This window comes from Melospiza georgiana, chromosome 13 (genome assembly GCF_028018845.1).
Source record: "Melospiza georgiana isolate bMelGeo1 chromosome 13, bMelGeo1.pri, whole genome shotgun sequence".
In the NCBI taxonomy this organism is placed as follows: domain Eukaryota; kingdom Metazoa; phylum Chordata; class Aves; order Passeriformes; family Passerellidae; genus Melospiza; species Melospiza georgiana.
In genome coordinates, this window is record NC_080442.1 from 5,767,504 (window position 1) to 5,783,169 (window position 15,666).

The window sequence follows — 15,666 nt, forward strand, 5'->3', positions numbered from 1 at the left end:
ATGCTTGTCTTCCAATTTAGAGCGTTCTACTTATGGCCATAATCTGCTGAGATCTGTGGAATGTGCTTGTCTTCTGAATCTCTGAGACAATAAAGCTATTATAGGGATTTAGTGAGGAATAAACAGAAAATTAATATGTCTTTGGTACTTGCTTAGTGTATCTGTGAGTGGAATTTTTCTAAAATACAAAAATAGAGACAGTAGCAGGAAAAATCTATCACTTTTTAAAATAAGAGAAATAGATGTCCTGAACCTGTGGGTGGACTGCTTCACCCATGCAATACATGGTGTGAGTTACATCTATTCCATGGAACACCCAGAGCATTTTCCAGCTCCTGCTTTATTTAAAAGCACAACCATGGTCTCATATTTTTTGTGGATCTGGATGGTTACTATCTTCACCCCACCATTTTATCCCTCTTCACACAGCACACACATACTCCCTTTTTCAAATGTGGCAAGCAAATGACAGAGATTTCAGCTGCTGCCTATTTAAAAATAGGTTTTACTGTATTCCTGTTGTGTTATTTGGCAGCACAATGGAATTTTTTTCCTGCAGTTTGTCCTGAAGCCTTGAGAGTAGATTAGCATAGTAAAAGGCTTTCAACTTTCACTCCATAAATGAGATGAGGAGTAGCTCTGCTAGAATCAGTTACTGTAGTGAAAAGCTAAATAGAAAAATGGAAGTCAAAATGTGCCTATACACAGATTTCCATTTTATTCATTGTTGATCATAGCCAAAAGTAATCTGTTAGAAGTGGCCAAATATTGTTGAGTAGCTGCCTTCTTCTGCTTCAGTTCATACACTGAAGTAACAAGATTTAGTAAAATGTGTGTGGCTTCCAGTTACGTCATTAAACATTTTATCAAATCCTGCTTGTAACTGTTCATGAGGAAAGTCTGCTATGCTGTTCTCCAGGGACACTTTTACTGCTTGGGTTTTTGGGGGGCTGTCACCCCTGGAATGTTCTGTCCTCTGTTTTCCTTTGCAGTTTCACTGTGGAACAGAAGGTGTGGGGACAACAGTTAAAGAATCCGTTGTTCTAAGACTCGACTGGAATTTTTTTGTTGAGTGTTTGTGAAACAACATTTTCAGCTCAAGTTAGTCTACTGTCATTGCTGGTTTTATAAATAATGAGGACTGTCCCCATCCAGAGTCAAAGTATATAAAAATACAGTAAAGGTTCTATAACACCAGGGATGTTGCATACAAACAATAAAAATACAGCAGCTTTCTCCATGCAGATCTCAGCATAACTGAGCACTCAAGCTGCCAGCACTGGTACTCCTTCAGTTCTATGGTGCAAGTCTTTCTGTTATTCCTATCACAGTAAGGACACTTTCCTTCACAAAAAGAAAACAGTTTCTTGGATGCACAGGATTTTTTTTCAGAAATAATGTTCAAAACTGCAGAACGCTGAATAAATTTTGTAAATGTGTTTCTAAATATGAAAAGTTGGGAAAAGTTGAAGGGAAGATAAAAGGAAAAAAATATCAGGGTTTTTGTCAAATCTTTTGTATTTATTAGTGAATATCTACATTCAGAGAGACAGAGACTAGAAATGCTTGATGAAATTTTAAGTCTAGGATCTAATCCTAAATCATGTGCTGCATTCTTAATTTTAATAATCTTAGGGAAAGAACCAATGAGGTTTTCTTAAGAGGAAGCACACATGAAAAACTTCCTAGCCTAACTGACAACTGTGTAGCCCAAATATCTGTCAAATGCTGTTAAATACTGATACCAGATTTTAGTTCAGGACATGCCTGAACTGTTAATTGTTCAAAACAGTCCTGGTAAAATTCCATTATGTTGTTTCTGTGTTTTTCCCCTCTTCCCTAAGCACTGATTGCTGGCTGCTGTCAGAACAGTGCTAGGTTGGGCTTTTTGAACTGACCCTGCACACTCTTAGGTTCTTCTGCTGGATTGATTAGATACTCTTTTCATTAAAGAAAATATCAAAAGACTGATTTTTGGCTTTTTCACAGCTCTGCATATTTGCCACTGTTGCCATTAAGGGCAATATTTTTTTGTCTATGTAAATATAAATAACACATATAAAAGTATAATAACAATAATGTCTCTTTCCTAGGTGTGCCTTGCAATAGCTCATTATTCTCAGCCGACGGATCTTCAGCTTCTCTTTGCATTTGAGTATGTTGGGGAAATGTATCATAATCCAGGTAAGGATGAAGGTACTTGGATTGTGCTTTTTTTCCTGTTTTGTAATGTGTATTTTTAGTAAGACTTCTGTCCAGAAGCAGTGGCAAAAAGCATTTGAGGCTTTCTCCAAGGGTAACAAAATCAGCTTGTTCTGCACCCAGCCTCTTACAGTTATAAGTCATTCATTGGGATAGACATTAATGACCAAAATCCAAAGCAATGTCTTTCCTGTCTGAAACAAAGCCAAACTGTGGCAGCATGAATACTCCTATTTCTCAGTTCACGCTTCCATCCTCCTGTTGTATGTCTCTGTTGGTACTCTGGGTACCCAGTGAATGTCCCATCAGGCAGGCTTGCTCACCTGCCCTTCTTTTGGGAATAAGTTTCTCTTCTGGTGGTATTGCAGGAGGATTTGTGCAACTTGGGACTCCATACCTTCTTTCCTAGAGGCTTACTAGGCAGTTCTTACCACTCAAAACCTCCACCACCCCTGCTGAGCTGGAGCACACCCTCTCTGCTCAAGGCCAATCTCCAAGTGAACCTTGTCAGTTAGGTAAGCCTGCAAAGATGCCTTTGGAACTTGATTTTGAGCGTAATGCTGTGCGGTCACTGCCGAGTGTTCCCCAGCCCACACACAGCTGAGAGCCAGCATTGTAGGGTGACAAGGCTCCCACAGAGCGTGCTGCTGCTGCTGCAGAGCTGTGCTGTGAGATCTGAACTCAGCAGCTGCCACTAGAAACCACTCATCTGCCTGTTACAAAACATCAACCTTGTGGAATTACGAGATCAGGCCTTCAAATTTGCAAAACAGTGCATGGTTCTCATCCATGGTTTTGCCTCTATGGCTGCCCTGTGCATGCACAAGAATAAGTGTGCATGTGATTATTATGTTGCACACACAATTACACATGGAATTTCTTACCTCATAAAGCTTGGGCAATTATTAAGGTCCATGTATTTTCCTGTTATAAAGTACTAGGGAGGAAGCCAATTTGCAGATAAAATTGCAATAAAATGTTAGGCCATCACAAAGTTGCCTTTACTCTCTCTTTAAAATACCATTTACTATATGGAAAAATACCTAGTGGAAGAATTACATAAGGTGGGTAAAAATGTTCCTCTGGAGCAGCAGAGCAGAATGGCAAAGGAGAGTTGTTCTGCCATGCTGCAGTTCCCAAGAGAATATGAAATTCTTTTGGGTTGTGTTGGGGTGTTCTTGTTGTTGTGAACCCTGGTGTTTGTCCCATAGATATCTGGCTTTGCTCTTGCAATTCCAGTGGTGTTTAATGACTCTCTCTCCCTGCTACTCCCAGCAAAGTAAAAGGTGAAATGCTGTCTTTGTGCCTCCTGGGGAACATAAAAAGCCTGCATTGTTCTTGTGTATGTGTACATTTTTTTCTTCCCAGGCTATATTTGATAGTTATATATCCTGCCATTAAACAGAAAAATTGACCTTTTTTTGGTAATTTTCATATTTCTCTGTTTACCATCTTTGAAGAACTACTTCAGTCTGATTTTAGTCCTGTTTTTTTCTGAAAATCCTAAGTAGTCAAAGTGCCAGTGCAAGAATGAAGTTGATAGATACAGAAAGCAGAAACCACACAGGTTATGGGATGTCAGCAGAGCTGTGACACTGTTCTGCTTCCTTTGGGCAGGCTCTTGCTAAGGCTCAGAGCTTTCATGGGGGAGGTAATAGGGCTGAATTTCAGTTTATTCCACTTCCATCTAAAAATGTACTTCAAGTTTCAAGAAACAAAATGTAATTTCTTTTTGACACAGCTGACTGTCCCCTTGGCATCTAAAGAATGACCAGCAAAGGAGATCCTTCTGTATCGTTACAGCCTCTCTAAGCTCCTGGTCCCTAAACACAAATTGATAGGCCATCTTTTTGTGTAGATATAAATCTATATAGAAACCCCAGTATTTTAACATGGCCTTCCATTTCTTTTATTTGCTATTAATACAGCAGTCATTTAAAGTTGATGAAATGATATAAGTTTTATTTTGCTTTATTGACATGGTAGCTATTCAGTAATAGCTATAGCCTATAAAGGGTTAATGTTTTAAAATGTTGCAAACTTTGGCATAATAAAGAAGGAAAACCTGTGACTGGAGATAACATTTGTTCCTGAGTATTATTATGCCTTGGCTTCTATCAAGCAGCACAGCAGGCCAATTTTGTGTTGCTTTTCTAATGAGATTGCAGGGAAAAATACATTGACATCTTCATGTATCATCAAGCTGCCATTAAATCACTGCTTTCTTGTAATACAGCATTAGGTAATATAGATAATACTAGTCCTGTTGCTAATGGCTTATCTTAGTAATTAGGAAGGTGAGGAGTTTGATTTTTATTCATTGTTTTTAATGGGCATTGATGACTTTCTTTTTCCTAGCAAAGAAGGTGAATGGCATAGACCCAGGAGGAGGTGGCGGTGGCATCAGCAGTGCCAGCAGTCAGCAGACTCCTTTGTTTGAAACTTACTCGGATTGGGATAGAGAAATCAAAAGGACAGGTGCCTCTGAGTGGAGAGTGTGCTCAGTCAATGAAGGTTATATGATCTCCACTTGGTAAGTTCTCCTGGGACACCAGCAGGAGGGAACTGGGCTGTCTTGTCCTGTGTGCCCCACAGCCTCTGTCGCAGCCAGCTGTGCATTGCACCTCCTAATTGTGCTGCTCTCTGGAGAGGCCCCCAGGCAAAAGATGCTGCAAGTCTTGTCCCTGAAGGAGATGTAATGTCCCTAAGGGAAATGTCATGTTCCTAAAGGAAATGTCACGATTTGGCCTCCATGGCTTTGGTGCTTCTGTACTTCCATGTGGGACAGTGGCAGCCATGCCCAGGGGCTGCTCTGGGACAGCCTCACTGAGCTGGTAGCACAGCACTGCAGCAAGAGGGAAGGTGGTAAAAAACACAGGGGAAAGTAACCTTTTTTTATCATGTTTTTTCCCACAAGCCTTCCAGAATATTTTGTGGTTCCGTCTTCCTTAGCAGATCAAGACCTGAAGCTGTACTCCTACTCCTTCATTGGGAGGAGAATGCCTGTAAGTGTCCTCTTTGTTCTGGTACTGCTCCTGCTCATTGCACAGTGTTCAGCTTGGGGCTCTGCATGCCAGTTAACATTGCATTAAGGAAATAATTGTACAGAATAGCTCTAACCTGCACGATTTTGTTGTTCCTTGTGTTTTTTCCCCATGTTAGCTATGGTCCTGGAATCACCCCAACGGGAGTGCCCTTGTGAGAATGGCCAACATTAAAGATGTACTGCAGCAGAGAAGAATTGATCAGAGGTAAGTGATTCGTTGTGTCACTCTTCAGTCAGAGGGTTGGGATAACACCAGTGGTGACTGTGACACTGCACTGGGGGGCAGTGGAGGTGACCCTGTGTGACACTGCAGTGTTGTAGTGTGGGAACTTTGGAGAGACTGTTCTCTGGATCTGGTTCTGGCACCATTTTTATTCAAGGCCATTCCAGTTTCAAATTCTGAGTAACTTTACAGGTTTTAAGGTATGTTTATTTTTTAGGGGGATAACCATTCACATGACAGAATTTATTGATAAAAGGATCAGATTTACTATAATACAGCTTACATTGGTGGACATTTTCTTACCTCCTTCAGCAAGACAGTAAAAAAAAACCCTTCATTTGTGGCATTGGGAAATACAATTCAATTGTGCAATACAATTCAAGACTTAGTATCATAATGCACATGGTATTTCTGTGAAATATTTGTCATGTGCTGTCCTTAATGAAAGACTGAAGGCATTTAGTGCCTGGTGTAGGTAGTTTATAAACTTAGTTGTTTTTAATCTTTGCTTTAATTTGTAGTGTGACTTTTTGTAGTAGCGCAAACATCTGCATTGTGTGTTAGGCTGGAGCTCTGAGTTTTAATTGAAACCCTGTCAGATTTCCTGACTTCATAAACTTTAAATATGTTCTCTGCATTTAGCATAGGTAAGTCTTACTAAAAATGATGGAAAACTAAAAACTGAATAGAGTTATTTAACTGTCAGTCAGCATTAGATTTCATTTCTCAAATGTGATGTTTTAATGATCCATTAAAACATTTCCATTTTTTATGTTCAGTAATTAGCAGACACCAAAAGTGTTTGAGTCAGTAGCTTTATGGCAGGAGCAATGTATCTCCTGAATATGAACCAGTAAACTATTTTTTAGAATGAGGTGCATGTTTTATGTGGGTTTAATTGTTTGCAGTTAGACAGTAGCAGGCTTCTTGAAAGACTGTTTCTTTCCTCTCCAACAACAAACCTGCTGATTCTTCTCCTGCAGGATTTGTAATGCCATAACTCGAAGCCATCCCCTGAGAAGTGACGTTTACAAATCTGACCTGGACAAGTGTCTCCCCAACATCCAGGAAATCCAGGCTGCATACAACAAACTCAAACAGCTCTGTGTCAACGGTATGCTGGGCTTTCCTTCTGTTATGGGGTTGTTTTGCTGACATCAGTGAATTCTGATCAGCCTGGCTGACAGGGACTGTCACTGGAAGCTGTTGTGCAATGTAATTGCTGTCCCTGTTGCAGACCCTTTTGATGACACCGAAGAGAAGTGGCTGTCCTCTCTGGAAAACACTCGCTGGTTAGAGTACATCAGGTTGGTACCATTAATGTAATGATGTTCAGTTGAATGTGCAGAGCTTTCAGCACTGTAAATGAGCAGTGCATCATTTGAAGGATTCTTTCTTTTAGTATAAGTTAGGTAAATACAGATAACCCAAATCTTTTTCTTGTAAAGTGTGAATTTCGGTTAACTCTTAAATCTCTGTCTTTTCCTGTCCAGAGCCTTTCTTAAGCATTCTGCTGAGCTTGTCTATATGATGGAGTGTAAGCACGTTTCTGTAGTTCTACAAGGTAATACAACACAAAGCATGCTGTAATTATTTGCATTACTGTGATAATGTAGATAAACAGATTTAGATAAAATCAGCTGTAATCTTTGTGCATAAACCCCATGGATTCTGAATATCTCAATCATTTGGGGAGCTAGAAAGGAAAATAATTTTGTTATATATCTGAACTGTAGTATAGTCCTTAGCATCAAAGGAATATTTTACTTGGAGTCTTTGTGAGTTTTTTTCTGATAATGATGATAGAATCAAACCTTACTGTGAATCTTTGTACTGTGTTAATTGGGCTAATAGTCCCTGCAGAAGCAATATCAGTTTAATTCAGAGGTTCTCCAGACAAAAGCATTTCACTCAGTGCCCACTCCTTGTGTCTGTGCAAACAGATATTTCAGAGGAAAGGACACTGAAAAACTCATATCTGTAATTCTGTAATTTCTGTAGTTTTTATAAGACCTGTTCAGCTGGTATATCCCACTCTCCCCATGTAATGGCCTTCCAAAAATTGCTTCAGGGTGGAAAAATGTTGAAAATTTTAGCAGCATGAACCCTCTCCTCCTCAGAACACCTTGATTTAAGTACTGGGCAGTTGGATGGGTATTTTGTTCTTGATGAATGCACTGCTGTGCTGGGTGCTGCAGGAACCCTTTCTGTAGTATGAGTCTCAGCTAAAAAAAAAGGGTGATTTTCTTCTAGTTTGGTTTTTTTAAAAATTATGAGAACAAATAAAACAACTATTTTGAAGGAAATTCTAATTAAAACATGAGACCTAGCTGCACCTTTTTGCTCTTTGAAATCTGACTCTGTACACGTGCATTTTCCTTATGTATTCCTTATGTATTCTGTGCTTTCTGTATGTCACTCACAGAGGAAGAGGGACGGGACCTGAGCTGTCTTGCTGCTTCTCTCATTCAAGTCATGCTGGATCCCTATTTTCGAACCATTGTTGGATTTCAGAGCCTAATACAGAAGGAATGGGTCATGGCAGGATATCAATTTTTAGATAGGTGTAACCACTTAAAGAGATCTGACAAAGAGGTAAATATTAATTCTATTTGCATGTGATCACAGTATCTGCTTGATATTGTCCTGAACATGTATTTGTACAGAAATCTAAAAGTAAATATATGTTTTAATATTTTAAATCTCATTATATAGTATTAGAGGAAGTAACTATTTTTCCAGGGTAGAGATACTTTTTCTTTACCCTCTGTAGCCATGTGAGAATCAGTGCAATGCCAGGTGCAATCCTGTGGGTTTTCATGTTGCTTCAAGGTTGCACATGAAAGCATCTCACTGCTACAAACACTAGCACAGTCACGTTTCAAACTGAAACCAGAGGAGTGGGGTTGGAGGGTGTGGTTTTGCTGTGTGTTTTACCAATCCCTGTTTCCATCCCTGTGCTGTTATCACTCAGCAGTGTTTTCAGAGCTGGCAGCTGCTGGAGAAGCCCCACAGCCCCCAGCACTGCCAGCTCCTGTTTGGCCTCTTCATGGCAAAGGAGTGGCTGCTGACTGCAGCTGGAAGCAGGCAGGACCCAGGTTAGGAACCTTTTAGGGACAGTGGCCAGAGTCACACAGCAGGAAGATCCGCAGAGCATGGAACCCACAGATAAACCAAGGGCACTGAGCACCAAGCAGAGAAAATGCATGAAGGGATAAAGCAATGAGATGCCAAGAGGGAAATAATGAAAAGCAGCTATTTTGGCCCTAGGAAAGGATATATTGAAAAGTGAAAATGGGAAGATATTTCTAAAGCTTTATATAAATGATAGTTTATACTTTTGCAATTCATGGGCTGCTATGGAAAAGACATAGAAAATGTGGTGAGAAATTAGCATGGCTGAATCATAAGCTCTCCAGTCATTTCAAACAAGAAGAAAGTACAGTGTAAAACCAAGGCCAAGGGGCAAGGAAGGCTCATACAAGCACTAATTTGGAAATGATGAAGGACATATAGATGGCAGAAAGGATTTTTGCAGCTGCACAAATTCTTGTGTATGAGGGGAGCTCAGGAAAGACATTTTTACACAGAAGGGAAAGCTGTGCAAAGGTAGTGCTGAAAAAGATGTGGCTAAACAGGAATACAGAGTGTAACAATTGCACAGAACCATGAAAAATGCAAGACTCCAAGTAGTTTACCCTATGGTTGAGTAATGTACCAATGGTACAGCCAAATACCAAAACTGCAAAGAAATGGGTTTGATTTAGGAAAAGCTTATGTTAAATCTGATCATTCCTTGTTTCTCTTCCCAGTCTCCTTTGTTCTTGATGTTCCTTGACTGCGTTTGGCAGCTGCTGGAACAGTACCCAGCAGCCTTTGAGTTCTCTGAGGTGTACCTGACCGTCCTGTACGACAGCGCCCGCATCTCCTTGTTCGGCACCTTCCTCTTCAACTGCCCCCACCAGCGAGTCAAGGAGAGCACTGTGAGTAGGAGGGGCTGCCCCTCTTGTCCAGCAGCACACTGCAGCCTGCCCCCCTGGGAATAACAGCAGTGCTTCCTGTGTGCCCTTCCAATTGTCACGCTCTGTTTGGGGCTAAACACTCAGGTCCCCAGGTGAATTCCATCATAATGACTTTCAGGTGATCTGTGCAGAGACACTGACTAACTATTCAAGAAGAAAGTCTATTGAATTTATTTGTGGTTTTTTTCCTAGGAAAATGTTGGTACTCTACATTGCTATTTGTACTCCTCTAGGAAGCAAATCTGTATCTGGAACTCAGAAAGTAGAATGACAGGCAATAAATAGAATTTCATGCTTCAGGCAAATTTTGAAATCTCTTGACATAATTGTTTAAATAGTTGAAAAGGTTGGAGATGCTGCATAAAGTTCCAATAGTAATGCACAATGGAGGCATTTGGAAAACTGAACACTTAAATTTGTTTTTGAAAACGAGCTTGTCAGAACTGTCTGTAGAAAACATTTGATGGCTGATAAAAGTGAAACTTACTTTTTCATTAAATATTTCGCCTTTAAAGTTATAGGTAGCAACTTTACAAAGAAGTAGAGCATTGAGGGACTATTGATGAATTCTCAAAATGCCAGTTTGGGGGTTAAGAGTAAGCCAACAACCAATTTAATGGAATTGAGAAGTAACTGCACAAATGCAGAGCAGCTGTTTTCTTCAGCTGTCTTGCTGCTCTGTTGTGCTACCCTGCTCCTCTTTCCCCCATACTTACACACTGGTATTAAGATTCACGAGAAGCCCATTTTCTGTGATTTTAATCTGCCTGAATGTTAACTTCTTGCAGGAATTTGCTATAAGCAAAAACATTCAGCTGGGTGATGAGAAAGGCCTCAGGTTTCCGTGTGTTTGGGACTGGTCTCTGCAGTTCACGAGCCGGGACCGGCTGCTGTTCCACAACCCGCTGTACGTCGGCAAGAGCGCGCCCAGCGTGCACAACGGGGCCCTGCGCACCTTCAAGCGCTCCAAGGTACCCAGGGCTCGCAGGGGCTCTGCTCACACTCAGGGCTCGTGCTGGGGAGGCTGCAGGTGCCACTGGATTAGCAGTAGGAGCCTTCTTTGTCTTGGCTTCCCAGCCTAAAGAAATTATTTTCTGTAGAAGAAATGATGTAAATTTTTAAGCCTTGTGTTTTAGGATATTTTCTGATGTGGCCAAGTCACTGCCAACATTTGCATTATTTCACCTTTGGAAAAGTGATGACAGGCCACTTTTTCCCCTGGGGTTGTCAGTAATTTCAGTAAATACTGTTATAAGTCTATCATTTGTTGCTACAAAAAAAATATGTATTTCTTTTTAAAGGCCACAGTTTGCCCCTTGAGCTCTGCAGCAGTGACTCAGAAGCTCAGAACTATTTAAAGGTCACAGCATTTGTCTGGATGATGCACCCTGGCAGTTCAGGGAAATTTACTATTCCAATGAACGTAGAACTGGAAAATTACCAGTATTTCTTTTCTGCAGAAAAACTACAGCTCCACATTGCGAGGTGTCCCCCCAGCAATAAAGAACGGCATCATCGGTGAGCAGGAGTTCGTTCCAAGAAGAAACTCTCTGATTCTAAAACTGAAGCCGGAGTTTTTGCACTCAGCAGAGGAGCAGAGCCACAGCATGGAGCAGTACTTCAGAGACTGGTTTGCAAAGCCCGTGGATTTGCACGGCATCATTCTGCCCCATCTCTCTGGAACACAAATAAAACTGTGGAAACTCTGCTACTTCCGCTGGGTTCCCGAGGCGCAGATCAGCCACGGCGGCTCCATCACCGCCTTCCACAGAGTGTCTGTGCTGGCAGACGAGGTGGACATGTTAAACCGCAGCCTGCGGCAGTACAAGAGCAACTCCTCCTTGCCAGGCCACTGCTCAGAACTGGATCAAAGCAGGATGTACTTCAGAGCAAATGGTTTAAATGACACCTCAGGCACCCCAGACTTTCTCTCCTCCTCATTCCCATTTTCTCCTGTAGGGAACCTATGCAAACGGAGCATTTTGGGAACACCTTTAAGCAAATTTTTAAGTGGTGCCAAAATCTGGCTATCCACTGAGACGCTTGCAAATGAAGACTGAGGTGATGTGGAGGTTTAAAGGTTTGAGGAGAATACAGCATATCATTTTGTCTTTTCTAACTTAACACTGCTAAATGCGGCATTGAAAGCTGTAATAATTTTTATATACAAACATTACGTAAGATTTGCACAAATATTTAAAAGCAAGGCAAGTCATGCTTCAAATCGCACAATGTTGTCTTCAGTACTTCTCATCTGCTGGGGCTTCTGCTCCCCAATTCCTCCTGTTCCTGGGGGTTTGGCTCATTACAAGTGATAGAGCATTTCATTAGCTAATTGAAAGGCTTGGTGTGGTTGTTAGTGAGGGTTCTGCTTGAAATAACCTTTGTTTTTCCAGATAGTGACTGAAGTGACCCTTGGAAAAAACAGCTTGGAAAGCCAAAGTACTGCAGTGGAGATGAAGTGACAGCTGAAATCTGGGATATACTATTTTATCAGTCTGCCTCTTCAGGAGTAATACTTACTTGCATAGATACAAACATACTAATGCTCCATGACTGATCACCCTACATTGTGCTAATGCAGTGTATCTATGGAAGGGCTTGTTCCCTTTTCTTTCTCTTCCCAAAATGTGTTCATTAACATTAGTCAGATTTGTGCTCTTTGTCATGAGCTTGACTTTAGACTATAGAAATCCACATCAGGACAATGCACTGTTAACCTTAAAACATTTACTGTAGATATGGTATTGCAGTAGCTTTAGAAGTGCCTTTATTTGGGAGGAAACAGTAGCAGGATTACTCTAATGCAGCTGACACCCGCCCCCCAACTTTTTAAAACAGATTGTTGTGACAAGTTCTTGTTCCATCCCCTGCTTCCCCCTCTCCATTTCTGGAAACAACAGGCATCCAGAAGAAGCAGCAGGTGTTCCCTCTTTAACCTTAAACTTGTTTGTAATTCCCACAAGACTCTCTCACCTTTTTTTAGGAGCACCTCAACTACTCAGCATTATATCCCTGCACAGGTCCCAATCCCTGCCATCCCTGTCCTCGTTTCTTTGCAGGATGAAGTCGCTTGCAGCAGAACTCACACCTGAGCCCTGCTGGGTTCCAGAAAGGAGCACTGGCTCCTCATTGCCACTTCCACAAGGGGTGCAGGTGCTGCAAGGAGAGCAGTGAGTGGTGCCTTCTTTTTGCAGACTGAATATCCATAGGGACAGTGCAATGAACAAGCACTGCCTGAGGGAATTACATCCAACAGCCTCCTTCCTTCTGCTTAATGCAGCAGCCTCCTTGTTGTTCTGAAACCTTTTTAAATGATGCCTCTCCCTGGATGCTGTGCCACAGGAGGACTCACAGGGAGAAAGGAAGGAGTGTGAAGAATTCCAGGAGGTTGGAGAAATAGTGCTGTGTCATTCTCATAGGTTAAGGCTCCTGTCAGCTGCCTTCTCTGAACAGCAAGGCTGTATTTTGTATTAAATTATTTCTGTATAAACACCAACACTGTTGAACTGACACTGAGCCTCCATCCAGGTATTGCCTCACCAGTTTAGGGCACCAAAGGCCTTATAGAATGGGCTCAGAGCTGCTCTCAGTTTTCTCAGGGTGGGGAAAAAGAAAGCTGCAGGATAGGAATATGCAGTGTTCAAGTGTAAAAAAGGGGGAGGGAATAGGACTTGGAGATCTTTGTTTGTAAACCCAAACTGATGTCAGCACAGCCTAAATCACAAAGTGGGGTCTGGCTCCCAGGCTGGTCTGTGACCTCCAAGGCTGTGCTTTGCCTGCACTGCTGGGGCTGGAGGGGGAAGCAGGGCAGGGCCAATGCAGAGGTGAACAATGTCAGGGGAGGGGGTTCCTTTTGTACCTTAGCAAGCTTCCACACCCGTTCCTATGCAAAGAAGCTGCTGTGTGTGTGCTGTGCACAGCGTGGGCAGGCACAGGCTGTTGTGACACAATGCCAGGGCTCCTGGGCAACTGTTTGTGAGGAAAAAACATGTATTCACCTCAATTGCCTAATTGTGCTGCAAGATGAGCTGAGCATGTTAAATGGTCCACAAACCAGTTGTGTTTATTCCCAAGCTTGCTGCAGTAGTCATCTCACTTGTTCATTATTCAAATGTTTGTTTTAGTTTGCTTTTGCCATTCCTCTTTTCCTATTAGATTACTGCTTTCCCTGGCCTGATACTTGAGATAAAGACCTCAACCTGTGTGCTTAGTGTCTTTTGGTACCAATTTTGTTTTCCTTTTAAAATGACAGTCAAAACTATAATGTCTTTTTTTTTTCTTTCCTTAAAAGTATAGCTTCTTTGGATTAAAGGTACCAAAACTGTGTAAATAAATTACTCCACAAAAGCAGCTGGTGGAATTAAAAAAATGTTTAGGCTAGTACCCTTTGGGGGAAAAATGGGTACTATATTTAAACAGAATTGTCTTTTTTAAGGAGATTTCAGACATTTTTACATTTCAGTTCTAAGATGTGTACAGATGCTGCAGAGGGGCTTTGTATTTTATATATATAGCATGGGAGAGGGTTAAAAATAATATGCCTTTATAATAAACAAAACCTGTTGAAATATCTATTTGCCAAACAGACTTAAAAAGAAATTTTTACCATTCCAAAAAGGGAATTAGGTAAGCAGAGGCTGAGAAGGGGGCACCTCCTGCAGAGAGGAAGGGAAGGGTTCCAACTTTCCCTAGGCTTGAAGCCAAGGTTCTGTTTCCTTGCTGAGGAGCTGCTGTGCCTGTGGATGCTGCTGCTTCCTCTGAGTTCAACAGCTCACTACTTTCAGATTCACTTTTGAAGGACAGGTACCAAGTGTTGATTTTGAATATTCTCCACTCTGCACAGTTGCCTTATCAAGTCAGTAGGGACTGTTCTGAATATCTTTAATAACTTTCAAAAGCAATTTTGGGGTGTGAGTATGTATCTTACTTCTGTGTACAGAATACTGACATGCAAGTGTGTATATATATGTCTCTGTATATATATGTACACGTATTTCCAAATTTTCATTTCTGTTCACCATTTAAAGCAACATACTGTTAAATGCCATCTTTGTGTTGCAGAGTAGAAAAGCTCCCAAGCAGCTCATCCTTTTGTGTTTGTAGAAAATGTGCATTGCTGCAGCTGTTCCTGGCTGAGTCATGGCTTTGCACCACCCAGGGGGAGCTCTGCAGTTGCTGCAGCTGCTGGCCCCAGTGCAGGGCTGGGCTCAGGGCAGGGCTGGGGCTGTGGTGCCCCCTCAGCCTCCAGGCACTGCCCTGTGCCCCCAGGAGTGCACTGAGAACTCTGTGTGTCTGCCCAGGCTGCACGTGTGCTTTGTGTGCAGCTGCCTGCAATACCACTCTGAACAATTAACTGCCTTGTGTTTCAGTGAAAATGTAGCAAGCTGGGCAAACCTTTTGGCTTATTCTCAGATGGAAATATATTAAAACCAAAAAATTCTAACGTGTATTTAAGCAAAGGACGAAATCTTAAATTTGCCTCTAACCAAGAGACAGAAATTTGTACCTCAAATTGCTCTAGGCAGTAGGTTTCTAATGCTGTTGCTGTGATGGTTTAGAGTTCACCATTTCAACTGAAACTAAAACCTTTGTGCCTGATAATGATTTACTGAGTAGCAGTGGCAGGAAGATTATAAAATCCTGATGCTGAGTTGTGAATGTGAAATAAATTAGAGTCAATAAAAGTTCGTACCTTTCCACAGTGAATTTCAGGTGATTTCTTTCCCTTCCTCTAACAAAGAAAAAAAAAGTGTGTGTGTGGTTTTTTCCAAGAAAAGCATGGACACTGTGCTATAGAAAGATGATTAATAAAAATGATGTGCAAATTATCTTATTTCTTGCTATGTTCTATTTTAGTGTCTGCAGTTTGCATAGTGAACAGAATTTCTCATAGAAGGGAACTTACTCAGTATGAGGATGAAGACTCCAAAGAAAAGATGTTGGCTGTGTGTTAAAATTAGGAGAAACCCACAGGATTTTGGTGTCTTAAAATGGAATTCATCTTTTTAGTTCCAGTTGACTGACATACTTCTGAATGAGCAAACACATCAATTTATGTGGGGCAGAACTGACTGTACTGAATGTGGTCATCTTGGCACTGACCAACTCCTGTCTACTACCAGAAATATTTCCCTTTATACAGGTAATACACATAAACAGAAGGGGCTGTT

At 41.4% G+C, this 15,666-nt stretch overlaps 1 protein-coding gene across 1 annotated transcript in view; it reads left to right on the forward strand.

The window, feature by feature from the left end:
• The window catches only part of MTMR10 (myotubularin related protein 10), a 35,677-nt gene extending 20,359 nt beyond the window's left edge, over positions 1-15,318 (forward strand). Inside the window, exons 6-16 of the mRNA XM_058033564.1 lie at positions 2,094-2,184; positions 4,561-4,735; positions 5,120-5,207; positions 5,365-5,453; positions 6,455-6,585; positions 6,709-6,778; positions 6,965-7,035; positions 7,897-8,066; positions 9,284-9,454; positions 10,282-10,464; positions 10,954-15,318. Of these exons, the coding sequence (XP_057889547.1) occupies positions 2,094-2,184; positions 4,561-4,735; positions 5,120-5,207; positions 5,365-5,453; positions 6,455-6,585; positions 6,709-6,778; positions 6,965-7,035; positions 7,897-8,066; positions 9,284-9,454; positions 10,282-10,464; positions 10,954-11,553 (1,839 nt within the window). The 3' untranslated portion in view covers positions 11,554-15,318. The remainder of the gene's footprint in view (positions 1-2,093; positions 2,185-4,560; positions 4,736-5,119; positions 5,208-5,364; positions 5,454-6,454; positions 6,586-6,708; positions 6,779-6,964; positions 7,036-7,896; positions 8,067-9,283; positions 9,455-10,281; positions 10,465-10,953) is intronic.
• The last annotated feature ends 348 nt before the right edge of the window (positions 15,319-15,666 follow it).